Here is a 26,611-nt window from a genome sequence, read left to right as displayed (position 1 = left end):
AAACTCTGGAGAATGCCAACACATCACAATAAAAGCCAATTAGGGCTGCAACTAACAATTATTAGAGATACACGGAAACTTCGGCCATCGAAACATAAACAAAAGACTTTTAAAACTGAAACAACACGACCGAAACAGGATGTTGTGATGACGCATGCAAAAACTGCAGCCAGCACACGCCTGTATATTTCCGCTTAGAGTCTGTCCAAGATCAGTTTGGAACACCAATAAAACTATTCCAACAAGATGTGAGTACACGGAGGAACAGCACCTATTAAATGCTGAAAATGCAAAATGCTTTGGGCAAAAGCGAAACTTGGCTGCATACAACACAGATTATAAAATCCCTGTGACATTCACTTCACACCAGAGAACATTCTCTATCTTTTCGCCCCCTTTGAGCAGTTAACTAAAGAGACCAGCTAATCTGATGCATCTGTGGCAGATGTTATTCCCTTAATAGCAGCACTAAAGCGTCTTCTACACCAAGAGGTTGAGACGGACCACGGAGTGAAAACAATGAAAAGTACACTCTTAAAAGTCTGAAATTTAACTAAGATCTACTTGGATCCCCTGCATTTCATCGCAACTGTACTCGATCCTTGTCATGAAGATCATTACTTGGTTGTGGGGATAAAGCAGCGTGTAGAGAAATGATCCAGGCTGCACTGGATACAGAGAGCCCATTAGGTGATGGAGAAGCACACAGTGCAGGAGCGGTGTGCAGAAAAAAGCTTGTCTGTCTGCACCAGATGGGGGGCATGCACCCTCATGATATGTTTGATGAGATCCACCTAAATATTTTCATAGTTGTTTAATTGATTTATTCTTTGAAGCATGAATATTAATCTATAAAATTGCAATACCTTGACTTTAGTGAGGCAAGTAAACACAGTCCCAGCCATAACAACAAAATTAGATTTAAAAAAAACAAACAAAATCCCAATGGTACAGAATTGGCATAATAATTTCTTTTGGTGTTTCAGTTTCAGTTTTCGGCTAAGTGTTTCCTGATTTTCCGATTAAATAGAAATAATCTTGACTATTCAGACACAGAAATAATAGGGAAGATAGCCACTCCTATTATTCCCTGCACAACACAACATGTTAGCCACCCTGACTTATTACAAGGCTTGTTGAATACTCCGTTCTATGCTTGCTTTGCACACCTTTTTTGGCAGTGATGCACCTCTGCTGTCTATTTGGATCTTTGTGGATCCAGTAAAATGTTCTCTTCTTAGCTTGGCCCTGAGTGTTTTGGCGTCCTGGGGCACAACAGCTATCCACCATCTTTACTTCTTATGAATACAGCCAGCAAAGGGACCAGCCACCTGATATGTTGCCTGGTGTCTACATTTAACGATTTGAACAGTCCAAAATTGTATGAGCTCCTAGTTCTCTGGCCAATAATAGCTTACCAGCAATCAGCAGAGAAGCTGCCAGCATTCTTGCAAATCTCAACAGGTTGCATTCATTTAAAAAAAATAAAGAACTGCTATTTTGGCCTGATTTTCATTATTTGAAGTTGACTATCCATCTTTGGTTTGAGAGGAATTTATAACCCTTGGAAACGTTTGGAAAGCTTTGTTGTATTCTAAATAATGAGCTATCAAATCTCCTTCCCTCTGCTCCACTGTGTGTGCAGGAAGAAACCGTGAGCAGAGGTGAGAGACTGAGCTACAATTAATTTAGTGTACATGAATTAGATAGATAAAAGGTTCCTTAAAATAATAAAATGGTTTATTGTTAGTGTTACTTACCCCAGACTGAGGAATTCAGCACAGATATTTATGTGAGTTTAATCTTTACCAAAACTATGTACAGTATCAATACTATGTGTAAAAAAAATGCGAAAATGTATCTCCTAATCCTGTCATTGTCAATTGCACTACATGAAAACATCATGTTTTCTCCTGTAGAAGGCCCTGCCTCCTGGCGACGAACCTGACGACAGTCCAATCCCAGAGGGGCCAGATGCTTCTGGTAAAAGAATGACCTTTAAGAATGTATTGACATTTTTTACATTCAATAGTCTCATTTTGAATCCAGAGAGCAAAAAGTAAAAGCAAAGTTGCTGCCAGTTTATACAATGCAGTGAAAACAAAATCAATTCAATACTTCACCAGTTAACAGTAAAGTACATGGGAGATCAGTCTCTCTTTTTAGTGCCACTGATTATTTTAAGTGCTGCATTCTGAATAAATAGGGGTAAATTCAGAATGACTACTGCACAAAGATAGTGACAGCATTTAAAATTTAAAGTAATACAACTCCACAGGATGACCGCTAATCATTAAAGTTGTACATTTGTACCACAATATTCAATCATAAATATTATTATTCAATATACAATATTCTTTCTTTCTAAACTGGAAGAAGTGTGTATTTTGTTTTTTTGGTTGTGTAACAAGTCTGATTGGAGTTGCTGAATCACCTAGGTAGCCAATCAATAGAAAAACATTTTTGAGAAATTATTTGTTAGTTGTTGTAAAATAACAGGTCTGTGTCTGTAGTAAAGACAGTATAAGCAGCTTCCTTTTGACATATATAGGTAAGACTGTGGCAGGTTGTGCTAAGGAAGGCTTGTTGTGTGTGTGTGTGTGTGTGTGTGTGTTTCAGACCTGCCAACCTGCCTGCTGTGTGTGTGTCTTACTGGCTCAGTGTACTGTGAGGAGGTCAGTCCAGACATGACTGCAGTTCCCACACTGCCTAAAGAGACGGCCTACCTGTATGCTCGCTTCAACAAGATCAAAAAGATCAGTAGCAAAGACTTTGCTGAAATTGGTAAGAATGTTGTTCACATGACATGGGAGGTATGTTATGAAAGGTATGTTATGAAAGACTGGAGGTATGTTATGAAAGACTGAATTCAGAATTGTACAAAATGTTTACTGGATTACTTTGAAACAAAAGGAGGTCACAAACCTGTTGTGAAACTACATAAATATTTAGGGATGCCCCAGCTGTAAGATTGTGGCTATAAGATATTGATTTAGCAAGGCAAGAGTTCAGCTGGGTACTGAGTTTATGTTTTGTTTGTAGAATAGGGAAAAAAGATGACAGAATGATCAAACCTACAGGTGCTGAGATTAGTGACCCAAGCAAAGGAGGTTTAAACTGCTTAAATTACACATATGCAGGATACTAATATTCAAGGCAAGATGAATGTAGCAGCACTACAAGAAAATAAAGTGAGACATGCAAATAAATCTAAATTGACCTTAATAGCTGCTTTTTTTTCCATCTGTCAACAGTGACTCTAAAGAGGATTGATTTGACGGGCAACCTGATTTCAGAGATTGAAGATGGAGCATTTTCTAAGCTAACCATGCTGGAGGAATTGTCTCTGGCTGATAACAGACTGGTCAAACTTCCAATGCTCCCAGCAAAACTCAAATCCTTCAACGTCAACCACAATCTCCTCAAAACCAAGGGTGTCAAAGCTAATATTTTCAAGGTACACAGCTGCACAGTTCCCACCCCCAGGCTTTGACCAGAAATAAAAAGAAGACAACAGCGAGAAAATGTGCCAAAGTCTAGGCCAGTACATTTTTTAACTGACAAGGCGGCCAAAATTATGCTCTGCCAGCACAAAGTTCATATTTTAAACAAAGTTTGTGGTTGGTAGAAAGACTAACAGCATATTTGCAATTTTCCCTTTAAATCCTTTATCTGCTGCAAATCACTTTGTTTCTTACAGAAAATGACCAAGTTGGTCAACCTGTTCATGGCCGACAACCAGCTGCAAGCGGTTCCATACATCCCAGACAGTGTTCGCATCTTACATATACAGGTTTGTGTTAAAATATACAAATATATATATATATACATACATATATGTATATATATACACATACATACATATATATATATACATACATACATACGCATACATATATATATATATATATACACACATATATATATATATATATATATATATACATATATACATATATACACACATACATACATACATATATATATATATATATACATATATATATATATATATATGTTATTAAGGAATGTTATATATAATATAACATTCCTTAATATTGCTTGAATTTACTAATCAACATTTTTTTTTAAACTTGATGTTGAACATTGTGACTCTACCTGCTAAAATGTATTCTTAATCTCAACACTGATTTTATTTCCTCCAGAACAACAACATTACTGTGGTCAACAAAGACACCTTCTGCGGGTCTAATGATACCTATTATCTACGAATGAGCCTCAGCGAGGTCCGTATGGACGGCAACCCTGTGGTTTTATCCAAGTACCCTGACAGCTTTGTCTGTATGAAGGTACTGCCTGTCGGACGGTACCGCTGAGAAGGCATAAATTCTACTGTAGCCCCATTGACGGAGCAGTTTTCCCACAATGTATGGGAAGGGGATACTGTGATGTTCTGGATTTTGGGGCACTCGTGACCTTGTATCAATGACTTACTTCAGCAAACCTACAAACAGCTTATAATATTGTCAGGTCGAAATGAAAGCACTGATAGTGCAGAATTGAACAAAATTCTTACCACTGGATTTTGTCTGCTAAGGAGTCTATAGGAGCTACACAAAAGTCACAATATTTGGTGTAAAACCATATGTGAAGTCAGTGTATCCGCTAGTTATAAATGTCACAACTGAAAGCTAGAGTGAAAACATGAAAAGCCTGCCTCTTGGCTTCCTAAGCTCTCTCCAAGAACAAATGGCCATGATGGCACACAGTCCCCAACAGTCCTTTCTTAAAATGATCTTTAAAAAGTGATATAATTGTAAAAAAATGAAAACCAGCCTCCCCATCCTTGCACAGAACACCTTTCACATTCCTGGCTAATCACTGCAAAAAGAGGACTTGTCGGTTTAGGACAATTTACAAAGAGGCAGCACGCAGACGCTGTTAACAAATGTGACATGCACTTGAAGCATACATAGCACTTGAAGCATACTGAAGGATTCACATGTTAGGTAACAGTACCTGTTCAGAAATCACCAGAGAAGAGGTACCTTCTAGGGTGACTCTGATGTTAAAGCATGGAGAAGCAACAACACCTCCACAGCGACAGTAATAATTGTTTAATTTTGACCTGATGTTGTACTACTTGGATTAATGAAACTACACAAACTACTTGTTACACTGAACAAATACATTCCTGCAGCCACAAGTCAACAGACATGCTTGTAACTACTTCTGCCTTTTAGCTCAAATCACAAAAGGTTTGCTTGCTTTTTTTTAATCTGTGAAATGAATTTAAGATAGATCAGTTATGTTGCAATGAATAACTACAAGTTGAGTATTACACCCACTAAATATGTCCAAATGAAGCCCAAAAAGGACCCATCTTAATTAGTGAATTAATGTTGCAACAAAAAATAGAAAGTGACTAGGCTCACTGACATACACAGCAACATTTCAGATTTATAGATGTTTTTGGTTGGACCTGAGACAAAAAATGTTTTTAAATGATGTACCTCCCTGCAAAAGCAAAAAGGAATGCTTGACACCTGCATGTTAATTTTGTGTCTCGTTTTCTTTAACTGAGCCTTGTCTTACGAGTAGAAACGGTTTCTCAGATAGTACTTAAAGAAAAACAGCCTGTGAGCTTGGTTAACATTTCTCATTACATAAATCTTTTGTTGCTTTGAGATTCCTTTCTTGTCAGATTATTGATCCCAGATGACCCAGGCAGCTGACAAATAACAGATTGTCTTGAACTGTCTATTATAAAGTGTTGCGTAAGGAAAAAATTATAGAAACAAATACGACAGTTAGGGCTCTGCTCTACAATTGTTTGAATTAATTTTACTTTTAATCGTGCCATTACTAGTGCCTTCAATAAGGGCAACAGCCATATAAACATGTCCAGCTGCGGACTTCCTCAAGTATTTTGCAACTTACCTTCACTTTGCTCTTTTTAATTTTAAGACAATGTTTGACGTGTGCTGGGGAGCAATGTATCTCTGAACTATAGTAATGTGAAATTACTCCTCTCTTATTTAATTGTCTGTCTTGTGTCCGTATAACCCTTCTCCTCAAATTAAAACACTTAAATACTTTACACTTCAATAAAAAATATTACTGATGTGAATAAGATGTGATGTACAAATGTGTATGTCATATGGCTATGTTTTTAAAGGTATTTTAATAAAAGATAAACCTTTTTCTTAAAAAAATGCATTTAGAATCATTGTTGGAGTCTGTTTCATGCATAAGTGTTGAATATTATAGATAAAACAAAGGTACAATAGCAAAAAAGGGAAAAAGAATGAAAGTTTTATTAGGAGGTTTTAGTGGAGGTAATGGCTTTCCCACTCTGGATATCATACCAGGGTTATGATTTATACTTGGGCTATTTAAAGAATTCACCTGGGGCTATATAAAATAAACAGAGAAGAACTGTGCTGCAGTAGTAGTAGATTTGTATTATTCAAAAGCACATGAAAACTGACGTTACCGTAATATAAACACCATTGAGCAAATTTTGTTTTTGAAAGGATTCACGTAAGCTAGCTGGAGAAGAAGAAACACAGCATTTATGCTACAATATCCACTAAAAAACTGTGTCTAAATGAACAATTACAGTATGTTGACCACGAAAAAGCGAGATAAAGAAATTCAAAAACACATGATGTATAAAGTAATTGAGACTCATTAGAGCTAACAGCATAGTCAATGCCCCACTATTCACACAAAGAATGCATTACACCATTCTGACTACATGTGTGTCTGTGTGGAAATCTTTAAAAGTAATTTTCATATAGAAATGTAAATCAGGCCACATGTCTGTGGTTTGTAACTGGTATGTAGGCTAATCATCCGTCATCCTGCAGTGACTGAGGTTTACCACCAACAAAAACGTTTAAATTCCTGGCCTGGCCCAGAAATGAACTTTTTGTTTTCTATTTTTGTTTATTATTCTGAGTATATGTTCATGTTAGTGTGTCATTGAAGAGTTGGGATCAGCATACAAACACTGTCTACATTAGCTGAACAGTTACAAAAGGAATTTTCCATTATAACATTCAAGAAAATGCAAGTAAGGCAAAAATATGTGTTTAGAGCACACAGGCCAGTTTGGAAAATGTGGGTTAATCCCATTCAGTCCAGCCAACTTGGCAGAATGTTACATTCTCTGAGTAAACAGGAGAATAAGTTCCACATTGCCTTTGCAGTTTGATTTACTATGACATTTTAGTGCTCCCACTTCAATTAAGTCCCATGCTGATATTTACTACAAAGAGTGGGGATCATATTTTACATTGTATTTCTCTCTAGAATGATTGTGAAACAAAGCAGAGAAATCAATAATCATGAATTTATTTGCCCCATGCTCGCTTGTGTCATTGCCACAATAATCTTGAGTTAATATTACATTCCATTCATTAAAAAAACTAAGGGGTAAATACTCTTTCAATTTTGAATATGCTTCTTTCAAAATTATCTGGAGGAGGCTCAATGAAATGTACCACCTTCTGTTTCAATTGGACAGCATAGCTAGGTAGAACTGTCTCAGCCTGTAGTTTCGTTTATCTTAATATTCCTCTATAGATCAATGCAACATTTCTTCTCCAAGTCACAACTTTCTCAGCCAATAATGTTGTTGTTTTCAGTATTTTCTATAGATGCATAAATAGAAAAAAATGACAAAGATTATTTTTTTCTTTTTTGAATCCACACTAATTCAACCCCACTGCACTGATTTTCAATTTCCAACTCTTTCATCAGTCTGAATCTATATTCAATACACATTACAAGCGGAAGCTATTGTATGACGTGGCACTCTTTGAGGAAGTCAATGCTTCTTGACTGACATAAAAAGATCATGACAATGTTTTAACTATGGTGCAAAATTATCCAACAACAATACAAACCCACCACACACTTAGAAGTTAGAAATGTCATCACTTCAGAAAATATGAGGAGACAGACATCCATCCATTGTGAACATCTGTCTCAGTCGTGTTTATCCACACTATTGCTTAATTCTGCATCTTGAGTATAAACAATAGCCATCTAATGAAATCAACATCCATCACCCAACAATCAAGGTTCCGATTTCTCTCTCCTTATTTTCCCACTTTTAAGGCTATTCTTGTCTTTCTAAATAACAGTGACTGAAAATGAAGTTCTAATCCACCAATATACACAGAACACTGTGCTTTTAGTGCAAGCTTGTTGTCTGTGAAAACACATTAATGAAACAGAGGTGGTAAAGCCACATGAAAGCAAAGCCACAGTCAGAATGCTGCTGAAATGTAAAACCTGAAGCCATTTAATGATCGCAAACCCTCAAGGTTGACCATCTGAACTCTACTTAGACAAGATAGATGAGGGTGAAACTCTCAAGCAAAGATTAATGATGAATTCCAATTTGAAGATTCCTTAAAATCCATCTCCCCTCACAGTGACTGATGGATCATCTGTCCTTCCCACTAAAGCAGTTGAAGATTGATCATAACCCAGCAGCAGTCACATCCATTGTGCCATGTGACAGCAAAACACAAATGGTTGTACACCACAGCAAGCAGGTGTATGGTATGGTACGGTGAAGCTGCCAGTTTTGCTTACTTACCTGAAGGTGCTGGAAGGTTCTGGACCTGTCATCACATCTGTCAGAGAATGTCCTTAAAGTCCTGAAGAACAGCAGGTGGTCGTTGTGCTCCTCTACACTGAAATGACACAAAATTATAACTGCTTTTATATGCCCTGGTAGGTTACTAATTCCATATGTGTAACTACAACATTCACTGTTCGTTTAAAAAACAGAACTGGAGTGGAACCATAATTAATGTTATTGGTCAAACCTGTGTTTGTCCTATTATTTCATGTTGACAAATATCTGCTGTAAAATTGCTAATATATATGACTAACTTTCAGTCACATCATTCCAATCCAAATGCTGATGATCACATTAAAAGAGACTTTTGCACAGAATTGTACATCAAAATGTACAATTGTTATACATATTGTGATGTATATCACAATGTTAAAAGCAAAAACTCTCTGTTTTGGTCTGAATCACTCTGTGTGAACCTTAGACATTCTGTTAAAGGCTTTCCAGAGTTTTCCATGGGGGCCCAGGGCTAGACGGCAGTCGGGTGAAATTTCCAAACAACTATAATTTCACACGGAGCTGATGGAAACATGGAAGCACCCTCCCATAGAATGGGGGAGAGAGAGGGAGAGATTGATGCAGGATGATGATATATAAAGACATCGTAAGATCAAATGCAATGCAAAAACTTTATAAAGTAGTGTGTCAGAGGAGGAAAGTTTAGGGCACTAAGTTGCTCATTAGAAAGAAGCTATATAATTTATTTTCACCAAATGAAAACAATGGAAGATCGAATCAAAAAAGGAACACTTTAGGCTTAATGTTAAACCCCACGTAAAACAGTGCAAAGCACACTATTTTTTTGCTAGTTTCCAACCAACACAGTTGTTTTGAGATTTGTGAATTTAGGCCAAAATCAATCATGTAATATTTTCTTGACATTTATTTTTAAGAAAGACTGACTGACATTTCCTGGTAAGATTTCCTAATGCCATTTTCTTAAATAATATTTACATTAAATGTTCATGCACCCCAGAAAGTTTCCTTATAGTCAGTTGACACCTTTAATTCTACCTCAAAAATCAATGCTGTGTTTTTCCGGTTGCCAAGCAACAAAATTTTGTGGCTAGATTCACTGTTGTGTTTTCTTGTGCAATGACAATAAAGGAAGTCCAAGTCTATATTGCTAAAAGTCCATTCAGAAACTACCTGTAGTACAGCTGTGTCCAAATCCTCCACACTTAAACTTAACTTTTACAACAGACCTGACTGATATGTCCTACTGCTGTCCCACCACCAGCCCAGCTTGGACCAGGTTAACACAAAATGTTACCAAACTGCCTGGGGTCATTACTTCATCAACAGCAGGATGGAAGTCAAAACTGGTTTGACTCCCCACATAAGATAAAACAGCATGACATAATTCAGTCTGTCTTTAGTCCTTGAAACCCATCCCAAACAATGCACTTCATATATTTCCGAGTCACAATCACTTTGCGTTTGCGTTTAACTGTTCTGGTAATAAACAACATTTGGACAACAACATTTCATGTGAAAAATCAAGATTGTGAAAAAATGCACAATAAAGTATAATAGAGCTCATGTAGCTGATGTCACACAATCCCAAAAACCAAAGCAATGCCATTTTGGCATTTTACCATCCATAGACATAGAGTATATAACCGGCAGCATAATGTATATACCAGAAAATATGTCAGCAAGCAGAAGCAGTTTCATTTAGAGAGTATACTGATATCACAACCTTCTGGTAAGAAGGTTGTAAGAAGCCATCAAGAGCGCTCCTGAGATTTTTTACTTTTTTATTTTGTGAATGAATATTAAATTCCCAATCTGTGACTATGAAAAGGAAAATGTGGAACAAATTCAAAATTTGCCCTGGAGCTACTGATTACTGACATAATTGCCTCTGCTTCAAACAAATCTACTATTGCATCAACACTTTTTTCAAACCACTTTTCACAAAACACATTTTCTCTGCCCTGGTAGGAAGAAATGATTAATTATTGGCTGAAGGGCTTATGAGAGATTCTCATGGCCAATACAACTAACATCTGTATAGAGTTGAACATTACATAAGGTCTGGCAGGGCTAATCCCCTTTTGCAAGTACTGTAACTGCAATGTTTTCATTTTCACTCTTGGTTTCTGTCCATACCATTCATATCTAGAAATAGATTTTTCAATATCATAAATTGTGATCATTTTCATTGTATAAGGCCTTGGTAATATATTCATCTTTATCAAACTTACTCTGCCCATCCAGGATAAGAGTAAGTCCATCAAGCTGTTCAAATCTGTTTTAATTCCTAAAGCATCATTTATAAAATTTTGTTTATAAAGTTGATTAGGCTTTGCAGATTCTCCAACTCCAAGATAAGTAAACACAGATGGTGACCACTTAAAGGGGAAATCAGAAGGCCGGTGAAAGATTCCTAAGGGAAGAGCTGCAGATTTCTCAAAATGTATTTTGTAACCCAACATTTTCGAGAATTATTTTATAATTGAGATGATTACTAAAGTAAAATATCATCTTCATCAAGTGCTATTCTATGGCCCACTGCTGACAGTTCAACTCCAGTTATTCTGGATAGCTGTTGTGTGCCAGGATGCAGAAACAGCCAATGTCGGTGGACAAGCCAATGGTAGACCGTTTTACTAGATCACCAAAGATCCCGAGGGACAGCAGACTCAAAGAACACACTCAAAGCGAGCGTCAAAGACAGAGTGATGGGGACCCGCAGGCAACGTTTGTTGCTGGAGGGATGAATTCATATCAGGAACTACAATCAGGACTACAACGCAAAGCCTTACTGTATTGTGTAACACAATAAGACATTTATAAAACCATTCATATCACAAAATTAGGGACACAATCATCGTTAGTTACGTTTCCCTTAAATTTCCCTTTAACTGCTGAGCGGGAAGCTGCAAATCTGGATGCTAACTTCAGTGTCATTACAGACTTGAACACTAATTAACTTAAACATCTTGTTGGATTTAAATGCTTTTATTTTTGATCTATTTCCATACTCATGACAGCCCCCATCACAACCATGAGTATCAACTGATATGAATATTAATTAGTCCAATAGAGCAATTAGTTTTTTAAATCTGAAATCAAACTAAATCTTTTGTGCCACATTTGTGCTGATGCTTGTGACCACCTGCGTGGTAAACCTGTGCCATGGCGCACATATCTTTACAGCCTGTGCTTAGTGAAGCATTTACATGATATATAAGGTTTACGGATCTTATCTGATTTTACTTTATCTCTTGTTCAATATCAAATCCAATGATTTTGACCAAAAACAATACAACGTATGAGATCGGCTCACTCCTAAAAGTATGCCTGGCTTGTGACAACTGTTAAGTTTGCGCCCAACAAGGTCTCAGATATTGGTCTTTCAATAAAGCACCTTTTAAGGATTCAAGTATGTTGTTTCTTGGATTTTGTAACTACAACGAGTCTGACTGATGGCAAACACAGCCAAAGTCGGTGTCCAGTCTGTCCACATTTCAGTTGTCTGGCCCGATGTTTCCTATATAACATTGACAAGAGGCCTGATGCTGAACTAACATGTTTTCATTACACAAACTACTCAAACTACTTCAGAAAGACATGAGCACAGAGAAAATGTCTCCTACATAAAATAATTGCCATTGTCAGTGTTCTACAGTTTTGAGCAGCTCAACTTTAGATAGATTCAGTCCGATATGAACTGCTTAACTTTAATTCACTCTCCGTCTCTCTCTCTCTTTCTCAAAAACACAAGCACATACACACACAATGAGAGAGAGGGAGAATGCAGCAGTGTGTCAGAATCATTATCTTCAGTATTTTTCCGTCTGTTACTTGCCAGATTCTGCTGACTGGACCATACAATCCAGATGTGGTTTGGCCTCAGATATTGAGCACATCAGACTTCTGCTCTGCTATTGTGGACCATTGACAGAGCATACATTTTCTGCCAAACTGTGTTTACAAGGAAAGAATATGCACCTGGGCACACACACAACATAAAACATACAACACATTTACAACTGAGAAAATGCATCAAATTGATGTTATACAAGTCAGGGGCAAATAAGGTGATCCCATCTACATTGACACACATTGTTGTAGACTTCAACACTATGTTGTCAGTTAAGGTCATTAAAACAATATCAATGTTGATAAAATAGATGAAGGCTGCTGGAGGTGACAGCTGTGGCAATGATAAATAGACATGGAGGAATATGAATCTTTGACATCTGAATTATTCTAATGAAATGTTTTTAATTCTGAATACTACAAAGGTAATGGATAAAAACTTTAAAATGGCTTTGAAACACAGTGAAATATGCTGACATGATGTTTTCTTTACATTGCACTAAGGATACATATGTTTTGGTGAACATCTTAAATAGGAACAAGCAAACTAGAACTATAATGTCCTGGAATGACTGGGGAGATGCATGCTCCCATTGTGGCTCTTCAAATGAAATCACTAGTACTACGCATTGGTAAGACAGACGGCACTTTCAAGTCAATAAAGAATATGATTTTCACCATTCTAGATTATCCCCATGATTGAAATTCACCAATATCAATTAAGTGAGAACTCTATTTTATGATGATGCACAACAATACTACTAATAAAAAAAACATATCTTCTCCAATCCCTAGTGGCAAAATGCAAACATCTTTTATTTCAGCATCAAGGCTGTATTTTCAGATTTTAAAGACCCAAACATCTGGATTTAAAATCAACAACATTAAATATTACGAGTTATTAAGCAACAGGCAGAATTGCTCTTAGTTACTTGAACAGTCATAAACTCTGGGGGCTCAGGGCTGTGTGGCTAAAGCAGTTGGATTTTCATGGCACCACACTGGCTTTGATAACAATTAACTTTTTTCCCTGCAGCATAAAAAGCACCTGGAAGGTAGAAACACTGATCACAGCCTTAAATTTAAGTGACTAAACATCAGACCAGATGCAGTTCTGCGATTTTTAACAGTCAAAGCAGGAGAACAGGTGTGAATGGCTTCACTCCATTTACAGGTATGTGTGCCAGTAATCCTGCACACCAAATTGTAACTCAGCCCTTGGGAGTATAATGAGCTACACCTGTGTAGTCAACATGTGTGCTGCAAGAGATGTTTGTGAGATCAACACAGTAAAAATGATGTGTGAGTGACGAGGTTCAGCTGGACGACAAGACGTTTAATAAACACTTGAGTTCAACTAAACAGACTGCTTCATACTGACAGGAATAATGTCCAGTATAAAAGAGACGGACTGAACATGCAGATGTTGTTCTATTAACAATACAAACCTTTATGTGTAAGTGTCATTATCTTGTGTTCATATTTAAACAATCATGGTACCTTTCCTCACTCTATGATAAACACCTTTTTATGGAAGAAGATCAGCTTCACATCAGTCTACAGTGTTTGATCTTACTTCAAGAGGAAGCCGTTGAAGCTCTTCAGGTCAGTGGCATCCATCACCACATTCAGATCACTGATTTCCCTCTGACATCTTTGATTCTGCTGCAGAAAAAGCACATTAGTTACTAGATTTACAAACAAAACAAAGTCAGTGTGAAAAGTTTCTTTACTGGCATATCCACTGATATTAAACACTGTTAACACAAATCATCTATTATTTTTCAGCAGTATGCTTTTACTGTATGTGAACGCTCATGGTTTAGCCAACACACTGGCCAACTTAAGAATAAACACACAGACCAAACCTATTAGCTTTAAGTGATTTTGACTGAAAGATAAACAAGGAGCAGCTCTGTGGTGAAGTGTAATGTTTTTACTAAAAAGGAATGTTTTAAAGAATGAGATGAGCAAGAAACCCAGTGCTGCATCATTAGGAGATAGGTATCCAGAAAAAAGAAAAAAAATGTTTTAATTTACTGTATCTTGTAGGTGCTGGGAGATGTATTTTAACTTTCAACAGAAGCTGTCTGCTTATCTATGCTAACCAAGTCCCAGTTTCAACATTATAATAACATGTTGACGCTGTTGACTGTTGACTCTTATATATTATATGTATAGTATATATTCCATTCTAATCTATTCGACTTCACACTCCTAGCTGATTTCTCTTTTTTTGCTCAAATTATTGATGTTTTAATATATAGTATTATATGACTAGAATAAAAAGGATGGCCAAAGATCCCATAGATATTCTGATTGTAACTGTTGTTTTAAGGGTGACATGTAAAAATGTTTCCAATCTGAACTTTCACTTAGTAGGAATATAAAAAAACCCACCTTTAACTGATTGAATGACACATGAGACCAGACAGTGAAAAGTTCCATCAGTGTGACTTAGGCCAAAATCATTCCTGCCCTGCGCTGTAGCTACCAAACCAGTAAACCACTGAACATGGCTGGTTCTCCGTCACCCTCTATTGGCTAAACACAGGATCAGCACCCATTTGTGAAATGGGTAACACAGTGTGTCACAGGAACAATGTGGTTTGACAGTGACGTGCTCCACCTCTTCAGCAAACTTCTTCAATAATAAATCGACTTTAGATTCACCTTGAACTCAGTGAGCTGGAATTCAACCAGGAAGTTCAGTTCAGAGCAGTAGCCAGATACGCAGAATTTCTGGATTAACTGGCTGTCACCTGGTAGACAACACACATCATAACGGTTTCAGTACATTAAGAGGTACCAAATGAATAGCTGTGGTATTTTCTTGCCAACAACTACTATGTTTACATCCAGCAAACATGATGAATGTTTTCCTTCTACATGAACATTTTTAAAAAAAATCTATAAAATGTCACAAAAAAATTAAAGTTGTTCTAAAGTGTTCTTGTACCGCTTTGCAGAGTTTTTGTGGTGCAGCTGTTGAGGTTGATGCCATTCATCTGTGTTTGTCTCTTCAGGTCCTCCTCCATCTCCTTCACCTCTTCCTCCAGTCTGGATACAACCTCCTCCTTCGTTCTTACCACACTCTGTCCACACAAATATAACCTGTGGAGACAAAGGCAAAATATCACAACACATTTCCTACTTACTTACATACCTCTATATCCAAAGGTCTACGAGTGATATTGTTTCATTACGTTTCATCACGAATGCTGTTTACACAGCAAATGCAATTGTGCCCCTCTGACTCCCATGGGCATGTTGCTCTTGGCACATTTACTCCCAGAACAGACAGATTAAGTGACTAACTAACCATCCACTTTGACCAGTGCACCAAAGATAATTTGAACACTCACTGAACTGCTCCATGCACTAGATCAGTGTTTCCCAACACAGCTGATTCAGATGAACAGCTCGTTATCAGGCTTCTGCAGAGCTTGGTGACAAGCTGACCATTTGAATCAGGTGAGTTGGAGCAGTGCAACATCAAAAACATGCAGGGCAATGTTCCCTGAGGACCAGTGTTGGGAAACACTGCACTAGAGAGCATCAAAATGTCTAAAGTAAGTCATTTTGAGAGGACAGTTAACATTTGAAGGTTTTACTATACAGAGAATTACTGCAGACTGAAAACAAAAGAAGGGGAGAAAGACTCATAAATAATATGCTACTCACAAGGCCTCCTGCATTTGTCCACTAAAGTTGAATGTCATGTCCTTGTGGTTGTTCTGCTGCTGACGCTGTAATTGTGCAACTTCAGCCTGGAGTTGTTCAATCTGAGCCTCCAGCACTTTCACCTCCTCAGTGTTCTCCTCATTCATCTTCTCGTCATACACATATATAAATATATAAATAGCATACACAGTGAGACAACTGTTTGGCTGTGATAGTTTATTTCATATCTTTTTTGTGCAAATTACTCAAAAATATGTAGTTTGTATACATTTCTGTGTTTTCGTTGAAGTCATATCAAGGGGTTTCTCCTATGGCAGACTTTCTCAGTCCTGAACACCTGACTGAAACGAATGGGTCGTTATCAGGCTTTTTGCAGAGGTTGTTGATGAGCTCACCACGAGTCAGGTGTGTTGGAGCAGGGAAACATCTAAAACCTCCTAAGTTCTATGATGACATAATCTGTGGGGAGTTTATTTATTAACTATAGTTAATAACAGTGTTAATCACAGAGGCACCAAACCCGACTAGCTGAGCTCACTCTACGTTGGCCGTAAACAGCGTAAATGTTCAAATTACCGCATTTGTCTACGACACAATGATACGTCAAACTGCAAAATATACGCGTATGAGGAGCTGTTACTGTGTTTTGTTAAAGAACTAAACAACTTTTGCTCACCTCAACGAATCCTGCTTCCGACAATCAAAACAGTTTGTAACGTCGCGCGCCCGCTGGGCGCTACCACTTATTACAATTCCGTGGGGCGAGCAAAATGTGTTTCGGAAGTTTGGGGAGATAGTGAGCCCATATGTATGTATAATTACTCTAAATTCGTGTACGTTTTTATTTTCGATGTACATATTATCGATTCATTATAGTTTATAGAGTACAAATGAAAAACTACTCGATATGGTACATTTTGAGAGCCCCCATTTTGAGCGACAACAAGGTCTATCCTTTTTAGCAAATTCGAAATGACAATATTCGTCTTTTCATTTAGAAAAGCCCATAAGTCCGCACACGTACTGGTAAATGTGTAACTTCTGAGTTTATAATTGTTTATATACAATAGATTTTTTTTTTTTTTTTAAATCATCACCATTACGACTTCTCCACAGCGGAACCCTTCTTTCTGTGGAAAGGCGTACGGAAGGAATAACGGTAACACCAGCTGGATACATGTGTGGTAAACATTTGTTGGTTTCCTCTGTCGATACAAATTTAATTGCTTGTTCGTTTGTGATATGTCTGTCAGTTTAGCTATATGAGCCGATTTAAATGGAGGTGTAAGCTCGCTTGGAGTGTGGATGCGATCGTGTGAAACGCCCAGAGTAAATCCGCTTCTTCCCATGTTAATTTTTAGTTTAAACCTGTGCTCGTGGAGATAGCAGTAATTGAACTGTATTGCAAAGGATGCGTAATATTCAGCCCGCTTTTATTTATTTAAATAATACAAATAGCGAGTATTTCCATAAATATCTTTAAAAATGTTTAGAGTAAATTAAGGTGCAGATTAACAGATCAAGAGACGGTTTAGTTGTTTTAAATATCTTGAACCTTTGTCTTGCTCAGTGACTTCTGTTATCCCAGACTGTATAATTGATATGTCACTGTACTCTGTGGCTTTGGCTGCATGTTTGAGTTCATCTTAATGAAGAATGAATTTGGAATTGATCAAATGTCTCCCTGATTGTGTTATGTGATGGATTAGAAATGTAGATTCCTTTAGTTGTGCACACTACTAAACTACTCAGTATGATAGATGAACTGCAGTTATTAACTCAAAATATTAGAGGAAGAGTGCAACACTCTGCTAAAGCTGCTCAGTTTCCCCACAATGTCAATACCCTCCACTATATCTGCTTCACAACAGACATCTAATATCATAAAGCATAATCTCTTCGGCCAAGGTAATTCAATTACAGTTAAATTTCAAAAACGTTTTTTTTCCCGAGGGGGCAATTCAAGGCACATAGAGTAGTTGTCATCAAACAAGTGAGCTAAATTCTGATAATTTATAAATAAGACTCAAAAGTAAACATTAGAGTAAAGGATAACATTCAACTGTCTGCTTATCTATGCTAACCAAGTCCCGGTTTCAACACCAATCAATGTAAGTTTAAGTATTTATTTTAGCAAGTGTTTACATAAGTTGCAAATGTTTGAAGTATAAGTTCAATGATGACCGAAAATGAGAGCCAATTTAAACTTCTATGAATATTATTTAAAAAATCCTAAAGCTGTCACTCATTCATCTCAGAGAGTGTTGATACTAAACATAAGCCATGTTAATAGCATGATGTCAATATATTACACAGGACTATTGGTGAATACATGTTAATTTCTTTGTTTATTAGAATAATAACGATAACTGATTCATAGGTGTTTGCTGTCAGTGAAGTGAGAGTGTTGCCTCGTTGATTCGAAGTGATGCGCCGGCTGTACGTTGGTGGGTTGAGCCACTCAGTCACCCAGAAGGATCTGAAAGATCGCTTTGGGAAGTTTGGAGACGTGCACGATGTTGAGCTCAGGACCAGGAAAGATGAGGAAGGTGAGTAATTTCAAACAGAACAACACCATTTGAGTCAGTATAATCGTTAACACATTAGTCAAGGAAACTGAAATAAAACAAATGTTCTCTATGAATATAAATAACATCATATATTTATTATATTATATGAATGTATTATAATATCATTATCCTTTGTGATTGGTTGTTAAATTGAAAATAAGTACTGTTCTCAAACTAAGCAGAACCATTTTTATTTTTATTTTTCTCCAGTATTGGCTCTGGTGTTTCTGTTTAATGTAAAATGCCTTGTTCATTTAGTCTGTTGGTCTGAGATTCTTCCATGTCCCTGACTGCTGTTGTTCTCTTACAGGGGTTCCTTACAAAACCTTCAGCTACATTAACATCGACATTTCAGAAGCTGACCTGAAGAAATGTAAGTGAACAGAGTTGCTGCATTAACTCAACTGCAAAGTCAAAAGTCTCATTTTACTTTTATCAGGAAAAAAATGCTGATAAAATGTCAGTGACAACAATAACACATCTCAGAGATCAGTTTCACTTGTTTCATCTGACATGCCAGTATCGTGCAGTGAGACGGAATCAGAAAAACACAAAGAAATCAACTTACTGATGTGTTGTTTATGTAATTTGTAGTTCATGGATTTGAGCAGATTTATCATGAAAATTAGGGATGCTTCATACCACATTTTCATGTCCAATACCTCTATCATAATCTTGGGAACCATACGATACTGATATCAGTCCTTTTTACATCTTTTAAATTAAATTAATTAAGGAATCTATGACATTGTGTGAGCTTACCACCTAGCCACAACTGCCATTTTACAGTGCTCCAACAGTGTAACAATTATTCCTCTCATACCAAACTGATGTAGAGCTTGTGTTGTATCATCTGTCTTTTTTCTCTTCAGGTATGACAGTGCTGAACAAATCCAAATGGAAAGGAGGAACTCTGCAGATTGAAGCAGCGAAGGAGAGTTTCTTGCACAGGTAAAGTCGCCTTCAGTGTTTCATTTTAAACTAATATGCTTATTATTTGTTTAATACTACTGTATAGATATATATACAGTACTGTGTATACAGTAAAAAAAAAAGAGCTGTACTGTTTATATGTTAGACTCGCTCAGGAGCGGCAGGCGGCGATGGAGCAGTGTCTCCAGCAGCCTGCAGCTGAGGACAAGAGACAGAAGCTGCTGGACTCCCTGAGCAAAGCTGGTGTGGACAATTTCACCATGAAGGCTGCAGTGCCAGGGACTGAAGTACCAGGACACAAGGTGAGCTTATCAACTGCCTCCTGTCCCCATCAGAACACCTGTATTGAGACATGAATACAGAAGGTGGTATATATTTATATATGATATACATATATGAGAGGGCATCCACATAATTAATTTAAATATCTTTACTATTTATAATGTCTTTATGGGACACACATCATCATGTATGACTGTGGGGGTGTTGACCATCTCGGAATGCTCTGGTTTCAGGACTGGGTCGTCAGTAAATTTGGACGAGTCCTTCCCACCCTGCAGCTCAGGTGTAAGAAAGGCAACAAAGCTCGAACCCTGAAGTACGACCCATCTAAATACAGCCACAACATCCGCAAGCTGGACAAAACCACCACGGACTCATCCACACCTGTCACTCAGCTCACATGGGAGGTTCAGGGAGGGGATGATGACATCAGCAAAAAGAGGCGAGGCGAGTTTCCTCCCTATAAACCACCACCAAGACCAAAAAAGAGTCGGACAGATATGATCAGCTCCCATAATGCTGTGAGCAGAGCCAGGTAACTGTTTTTCCACATAAATGTTCCAATTCCCACTTTTTTCTTCAATCTCAAAACTTTTGTTTCAGTGACCTCTGAGATCCACACTATCGTCATCTCGTTTCTTCCTTGTTCTTTCCTCTCAGATTAGAGCCGACCGTCAAATCCATCAATCACACTGAGAAGCAGCCCTTCACCAATGGGTTTGAACTGCACTCCAAGCACAGACCGGATCTGAGGAAGTTTGCATCTTTAATCGATAGTGATGATTCAGATGAGGAGATCCGCAGGATGGTAGCGGCTCAGAACACCTCCCATGATGCACGGTATCAGGAAGTGGAGGATAATCTAGAAGTGGTGGGATTTGACTACCTGGGGAAGCTGGAACGTTCCTGTAAAAAGCAAAAAGGTAATGGATGGTTTTTTTTAGTACTTGTAAAATTCTGTTCTTTTGAACAAACCCCTTTCACACACACAGATTCAAAGTAGCAGCTTCTCTCTTGTGACAAGCTGTGCATGGATAAGTTTGCTTTGTGATTCCAGGTAGGCCAGATAATGAGGACGAGGACGACTATGATTCTGCTGACACAGATGAACTTTTTGCCTCCAAGATAGTACCACCACCTCCTCCTCCACCTCCTTCTGAGACTCCATTGAAGAAGAAACAGGTGCTGCCCACTGACAAACCGCATTCAGAAAACAACACACACGGAAAGAAAAAGACGAGGAAGCAAAGTAAGGTTGGAGCAGAGGAGGCGGAAGAGGAGGATTTAAGGAAACGTTCCTGCACACAGCAGAGAAGAGATTCTGGTAAACAGAACTCTCAAAAACAAAGCGGCAGTTCTGGCAAACACAGTGAGAAGACGGCAGTCCATTCCTCTTCTTCAGAGTCAGACCATGATGAGGTTGATGAAAATGAAGAATTAGACTCGGCTGATTCGTCTTCAGACTCTGATTATGACACAATGTTTTCTAATGTCACCCGTCTGGAGATTTCCTTCACCGATCTACAGAGACTAGCTGAACAATCTCAACCAACATCCGAACCAGCAGTTACCAGCAATGTCAGCCCTGGCCCTGAAAAAGAAACTGGCCTTATAGCTGGCTCTGCAAAACAACCGACCAAGAAAGGCATCATGCCAGAGGAGATCCTTGCCTCCATCATGGAGGATGACAGCAGTGATGATGACAAAAAGAAGAAGAAAAAGAGGAAAAGAAAAGATGTGATGTTAATACAACTACCTGCATTTTTGGGGACAAATACACTGAACCATGGATTCGAAACAATTGACAACAACCAGAGACTGAAAGAGGAGGAAAATGAGGAGGCAAAAATAAGTGTGATCAAAAAACACAAGCTTGACTCTGAAGCTCCCCAAGTGGACAACACAAGCAGTGAGGAGGAGGAGGAGGTCGAGGTCGAGGACAATCCTGCTGCTAAAATGGTTCCAAATAAAGCTCATATAAACACTGAGAATGCTGAGACTAGTTCCTCTTCTAGCAGTGATGATGATGAGGAAGAAGTGGAGACCTCCAGCTCCTCCTCTGAGGAAGACAAGGACAAGGTTATCACTGTTGAAGATGTTGGAAAATTGGCAACTCCCGCTGCTCTTCACAGTGAGTCCATCAGTGACGAGGACGAGGAGGACGAGGAGGAGGAGAAGGCTCCTTCCCGAGTAACTTTAGGAGCTAAGGAGGAGGCGGAGCTGCAGAGGAAGGCCAATATGAGGAGGCTAGCTGCCATCCAGCAGAGACAGAAAGAGGCTGAAGAACACAAGCGGCTCATCCAGGGAGCTTTAGCCAACCTAGTGAGTGTTGATATTAAGATTACAATAAAACTCAAAGTGTATTTGATCTTAAGTTTAGAGATTAGACTGTTGATTTTTCCCTTTTAATATGCTTAAAAATGATTGATTCATTAATTCATTCATTTTTAAGATATTATAAATGAATGAACATAACTGGGCTATAGTTTTTTTAACTTTTTTTAGTAAACAATCCCATGTTTGCTTGACATCTATTCTGCACATGTGGAGCAACATTAGTTGTGTTATTAATGATTAACATTAATATTTGTTAGGATACCCCGAATCCAGGAACAGGGAAACGCATAGTCTTTGGCTCTGATGATGAAGAAGAGCAGGATGGTGAGGATGAAAGTAAGCAGCAGATTTCCCCAGAGGTCACGGTGTCGAAGAAGACCATGTTCCACGACAGCCAATCAGAAGATGAGGCCACGGGCGATGAGGAATCTGCTGATGAAAACAACACAGTGAAAGAGAATGTGAGTCACAGGTTATCAGTCTGATAGCATTTAGTCTGTTTAAAAGTTATGTTTTATTATTCATTCATCATAACACATTATATTTAAACATTTTTAAAGAGACTAGAGAATACACTCGTCACGATGAATCTTAGTGTTTTTTTCTTTATTATAGTTTAAGCAGTTGTGGTTTAACTGTGTTCAGGTTCAACGGAAGCGGTCGGCCTCTCGGTTGTTTGGTGGTAGTGACGATGAGGAGGATGGTGATGGAGAGGAAGACGATAGCAGGTTTGACATCAGGCCACAGTTTGAAGGTCGAGCAGGTCAAAAGGTGAGAGAACAAGTTCAAAGCTTCCTTAACAACTTTCTTTTATATTCTCTTATATTTTATACCCACAGTCACATCATATTAGAGCTGATAGTGCTCACATATTTTTAAGAATTGACCTTAAAGAAAAAGCTTTAAGATCAGATAAATAAATGCATAGATAAAAATAAATAACTGTAAAACACTCATAATATTTGTGGTTTGTTATCCAGCTGATGGAGCTGCAGTCTCGCTTTGGAACAGACGAGCGTTTTCGGATGGATTCTCGCTTCTTGGAAGATGACGAGGGCAAAGAGGAAGAGTCAGGTGAGGGTCTGGAATGATCAACTGAATTGTTTGGTAATATATTTTCAGGAATCTGGTGTTTTTATGACTTTGTAACAGTAATTAGCTGATTCGTGTCACATTATAAACCCATCAGCAAATATTATTATTGGTATTATTGTTTGTTGGTAATTCAGAGAGGACGAAGAACATGGCAGATGAAGACGAGACTCTGGAGGAGGAGAGGAAGAAGAACCTGTCTATTCTGCAGAGCGTCCTCGGCAGCGTCCAACAAACCTGCAGCAGCAAGACCACTGTCAAAGCCAAGACTTTTAGGTCTGCCACACAGATGCACAGAGTCTGGATGACGGACCTTTCAATAAGTTGCATTCAATATAAAACTAATGATTTAATTTAAATGTGTGTGTGGTTGCAGAGACGTCTCAGCACTGCACTATGACCCTAGCAGAGAAGAACATGCTGCATTTGAGACCAAACCAGAAGAAACTAAGGAGAGGTATGAACATGAACACTGTTTAAATTCACCAATCAGTTGTATTTGTATTGGTATCAGCACAAATACTGACCTCACTTCTCAGCTAAATCCCAGGAAAAGAGACAAACCAACAATGAATTCTTGCACTTAGGCTATTGATTGGGTCTTATCGACAACTTGTTAAAATGAACAAATTCCTAGTTTCATTTATCTGAATGGCTCGTTATTTTAGTCAGACACTGCATTTCTAGAAAATGTTTCAGTGTGTCAGTTCTCCAGATTTGGCAAGTAAATGCAATTGATAAGAAGTGCAATTCTTAGTGTTTCCAATTGTATTTGTACTTTTAAATTTTTCATTCATTCATTTTTGATTATTGCATCCAGAATGGTCTCTCTGTCTATGAAATCAATCTAATCCATTAATTCGAATTATACGTTTTTGACTATTTGACAAATAACTGCATTGAGAGAATGATATGGACCCGGGACTGAGCCTTGTGGAACACCACATACGAACATCTTGTATTAACAGACTATTTTTCCAACATAAATATACCATTCTATATTTCATCCAGTTATTTTTGTCTTGTTCAACTTCTTCGTACAGAAAATCATTACAATAGACATTCAATCAAAATCCAGTCTACCCATTATTGTGATCTGTTGTCTTTACAGCAAGTCTGCCAGGAGGAAGAAAAGGGAGGAGGCTCAGAAGCTTCCGGAGGTCACTAAAGAGATTTATTACGATGTCTCTGGTGACCTGAAGGCTGTCTTTGGTCAGACAAAGGATAATGTCACAGAAGAAGAAGAAAACCCGAGCTGGGATCAAGAAGAGGAGGAAAAAAGAGGAAATAATGAAGAGCCGATTCTGCCTGTGATTCATGTCCCAGCTGATCTCAGTGCAGAGAAACAGGAGTCTGGGTTTAAATTCTCCTTCTTTGGAGAGGACGCAGAAACAGAAACTAGAGAGACAGGTTAGCCTCAAAATGTTTATCTTAAACTATCTCAGAGGAAATGTAGTTTTCCCATAGTTTTTGTTAATACCTTTGTCACTCTAATAACAGAGTACAAGGTGGAGACCATCCAAGCTCCGAAGGTGTCATGGCAACAGGACCCACGTTTCCAAGACAGCAGTTCAGAAGAGGATGACGATGAGGAGGGGCAGGAGGAGGATGAGGAGCAAAGCAGTGCTACACCTAAAACCACAGAGTAAGAAAACTCCTGCTACCTACCTTGCATTTTTGTTTGTATTAAAGCCTCAGTTTATTTCAAACCTGACCTATGATTGTTATAAACCAGATAGTTGTTCCATAATGCATTTCAGTTTAAATCAGCATCATCTGAAGGTGATTTCTATGTTCCTGTTCACAGAGAGGCAACTCCATCAAAGACCAGTCTCTTCTTCTTTTTCCCAGAAGACAGCAGGCTGACAGGTAGGGGGTAGTGTGGAGAACCCACCAATACATTTAAGCGCCATAAATGTTTTATTAAGATGAAGATTTATGTGATGAAATGTTGTAGAATGATGGCAACAGGAAGCCGTGTTGATGTGTTTGTGTGAGAGAGAACAAGACTTCCTGAAATGTTGCATTGTTTCTTTAACTTTTTTGTGCTTGCTCTCTTCTCGTCTTACGTCCATCAGAGGGCCCAAGGTTATTCTGTCGTCCTTCTCAGCTGGAGGAGCAGAGGGAGCAGTGGGAGGAAAGGAGGAGCGAACTCAGACAGGTAAACATCAGAAGATCTGTAAAAGTGTTGTTCACTATGTTTACCTTGTCTTGTCTCCTTTACGGTGCTGACAAGTGTGGATTTGTGGAGGAGGACAGCATTATTGCAAACTAAACTAGATATCAGCCTTAAATGGCGATAAAATCAGATCTTTATAAGCAGACTGTGCATCGTTATTTCAAGTTGGATTTGTGTGTACAGCCATGAGGAAGTTTCCTGTTTCTTAGCCACTATTTTCTATAATGTGTGAACTCCTGAATTTGCTTTACAGGATCTTTAAATTCAGATTGTTTTTGTTTTGTTTTTTTGGCAGCCAGATATTCAAAAAAAACAATCTAGATAAAATCCAGATGTACAGTATTTGATTATTATTATTATTTTTTTATTTCATCTCATATGTGTGTTTCCTCAGGAGTACCGTAAGAAACACAAGGATGCCCGCAGAAAACTGAAGGCCTCCCTGAAGAGCTGAGGATGAAGGGACATGAAGGGACATGTCCGTTTGGTCCAAGTGACAGATTTTCTTCTCACTCTTGGTAATATTTTGTGCCACAGACTTTGAACAGGAGAGAGACCAAATGTCGGTGAAACGTTGAGATCATCAAAAATATCAGATTTATTTTTTATTTTATTAAATCCTGAGATATATTTTGTAATTTAATAATGTTTTGGACCTCCAGTGGAGATACAGTGCGTCATTAAATTGTAGATATTTGGTGACTTTGATTTGTTGTTTTTTGTCTCATGACAGTTGGTTTGATGAGAAGAGTTGGTGTCACTTAGTTGCTTTTTTGTTTATTTATATATATATATATATATATATGTGTATATATATGAATATATATATATATGTGTATATATATATATATATATATATAAAAAAAATGTATATATATATGATGCATGAGTTCTGTTTGAAAGCCCTAAGATACTAAGTAAGTTTAAACACAGTAAACCCTGCCTTTATAAAAGATAATAATGTTAATTTTTGAAGGCTGCTTTTTCAGCTAATTATTACTTTCAAGTAATGGACAAATATTAGAAGTATTAAACAGTTACAAATTACAAACATTTTTTATAGTTCATTATTTTACTGCATCACTT

General features: G+C 37.8%; 3 protein-coding genes across 9 annotated transcripts in view; 2 read left to right on the top strand and 1 right to left on the bottom strand.

The window, feature by feature from the left end:
- Positions 1–6,180, top strand: part of ogna (osteoglycin, paralog a) — a 10,116-nt gene extending 3,936 nt beyond the window's left edge. Inside the window, exons 2-6 of the mRNA XM_044023976.1 lie at positions 1,920–1,983; positions 2,620–2,784; positions 3,255–3,457; positions 3,701–3,793; positions 4,167–6,180. Of these exons, the coding sequence (XP_043879911.1) occupies positions 1,920–1,983; positions 2,620–2,784; positions 3,255–3,457; positions 3,701–3,793; positions 4,167–4,337 (696 nt within the window). The 3' untranslated portion in view covers positions 4,338–6,180. The remainder of the gene's footprint in view (positions 1–1,919; positions 1,984–2,619; positions 2,785–3,254; positions 3,458–3,700; positions 3,794–4,166) is intronic.
- Positions 1–16,861, bottom strand: part of LOC122768175 (centromere protein P) — a 67,901-nt gene extending 51,040 nt beyond the window's left edge. For 2 of the 4 annotated variants that reach the window (XM_044023972.1, XM_044023974.1), the window contains exons 1-6: positions 16,809–16,861; positions 16,133–16,278; positions 15,408–15,562; positions 15,122–15,210; positions 14,025–14,113; positions 8,576–8,672 (exon numbers count right to left, since the gene is read on the bottom strand). In XM_044023972.1, coding sequence (XP_043879907.1) covers positions 8,576–8,672; positions 14,025–14,113; positions 15,122–15,210; positions 15,408–15,562; positions 16,133–16,278 — 576 coding nt within the window. In that variant the 5' untranslated portion in view covers positions 16,809–16,861. Of the gene's footprint in view, positions 1–8,575; positions 8,673–14,024; positions 14,114–15,121; positions 15,211–15,407; positions 15,563–16,132; positions 16,279–16,400; positions 16,474–16,808 lie in introns of those variants that run through there. The other 2 variants (XM_044023975.1, XM_044023973.1) reach the window with 2 other exon arrangements.
- Positions 16,862–17,243: 382 nt separating this feature from the next.
- Positions 17,244–26,227, top strand: nol8 (nucleolar protein 8). Of its 4 annotated transcripts, none has more exons than XM_044023963.1 (18): positions 17,244–17,316; positions 18,513–18,681; positions 19,013–19,075; positions 19,575–19,653; positions 19,781–19,937; positions 20,151–20,452; positions 20,578–20,840; positions 20,975–22,239; positions 22,512–22,715; positions 22,900–23,025; positions 23,235–23,328; positions 23,484–23,622; positions 23,723–23,803; positions 24,458–24,756; positions 24,847–24,991; positions 25,154–25,215; positions 25,425–25,507; positions 25,920–26,227. In XM_044023963.1, the coding sequence occupies exons 2-18, from the start codon at positions 18,561–18,563 to the stop codon at positions 25,977–25,979; spliced, it is 3,543 nt and encodes a 1,180-aa protein (XP_043879898.1). In that variant the 5' UTR covers positions 17,244–17,316; positions 18,513–18,560; the 3' UTR covers positions 25,980–26,227. The 4 variants fall into 4 exon arrangements, with proteins under 4 accessions (XP_043879898.1, XP_043879901.1, XP_043879899.1 ...); XM_044023966.1 differs by having other exon boundaries at positions 17,298–17,461; XM_044023964.1 differs by having other exon boundaries at positions 17,298–18,243.
- Positions 26,228–26,611: the final 384 nt, after the last annotated feature.

This window comes from Solea senegalensis, linkage group LG4, assembly GCF_019176455.1.
Source record: "Solea senegalensis isolate Sse05_10M linkage group LG4, IFAPA_SoseM_1, whole genome shotgun sequence".
Classification (NCBI taxonomy): Eukaryota; Metazoa; Chordata; class Actinopteri; order Pleuronectiformes; family Soleidae; genus Solea; species Solea senegalensis.
Note: the sequence above shows the minus strand (reverse complement) of the source record. Positions and strands in the feature narration are given on the sequence as shown.

Bases quoted from the DNA above. Each gene is read 5' to 3' on its own strand.
- nol8 (XM_044023963.1), top strand. From the start codon at position 18,561: ATGCGCCGGCTGTACGTTGGTGGGTTGAGCCACTCAGTCACCCAGAAG. The intron at 23,623-23,722 runs GTCTGCCACACA...GTGTGGTTGCAG, and splicing joins GTCAAAGCCAAGACTTTTAG to AGACGTCTCAGCACTGCACT. The intron at 25,216-25,424 runs GTAGGGGGTAGT...TACGTCCATCAG, and splicing joins AGAAGACAGCAGGCTGACAG to AGGGCCCAAGGTTATTCTGT.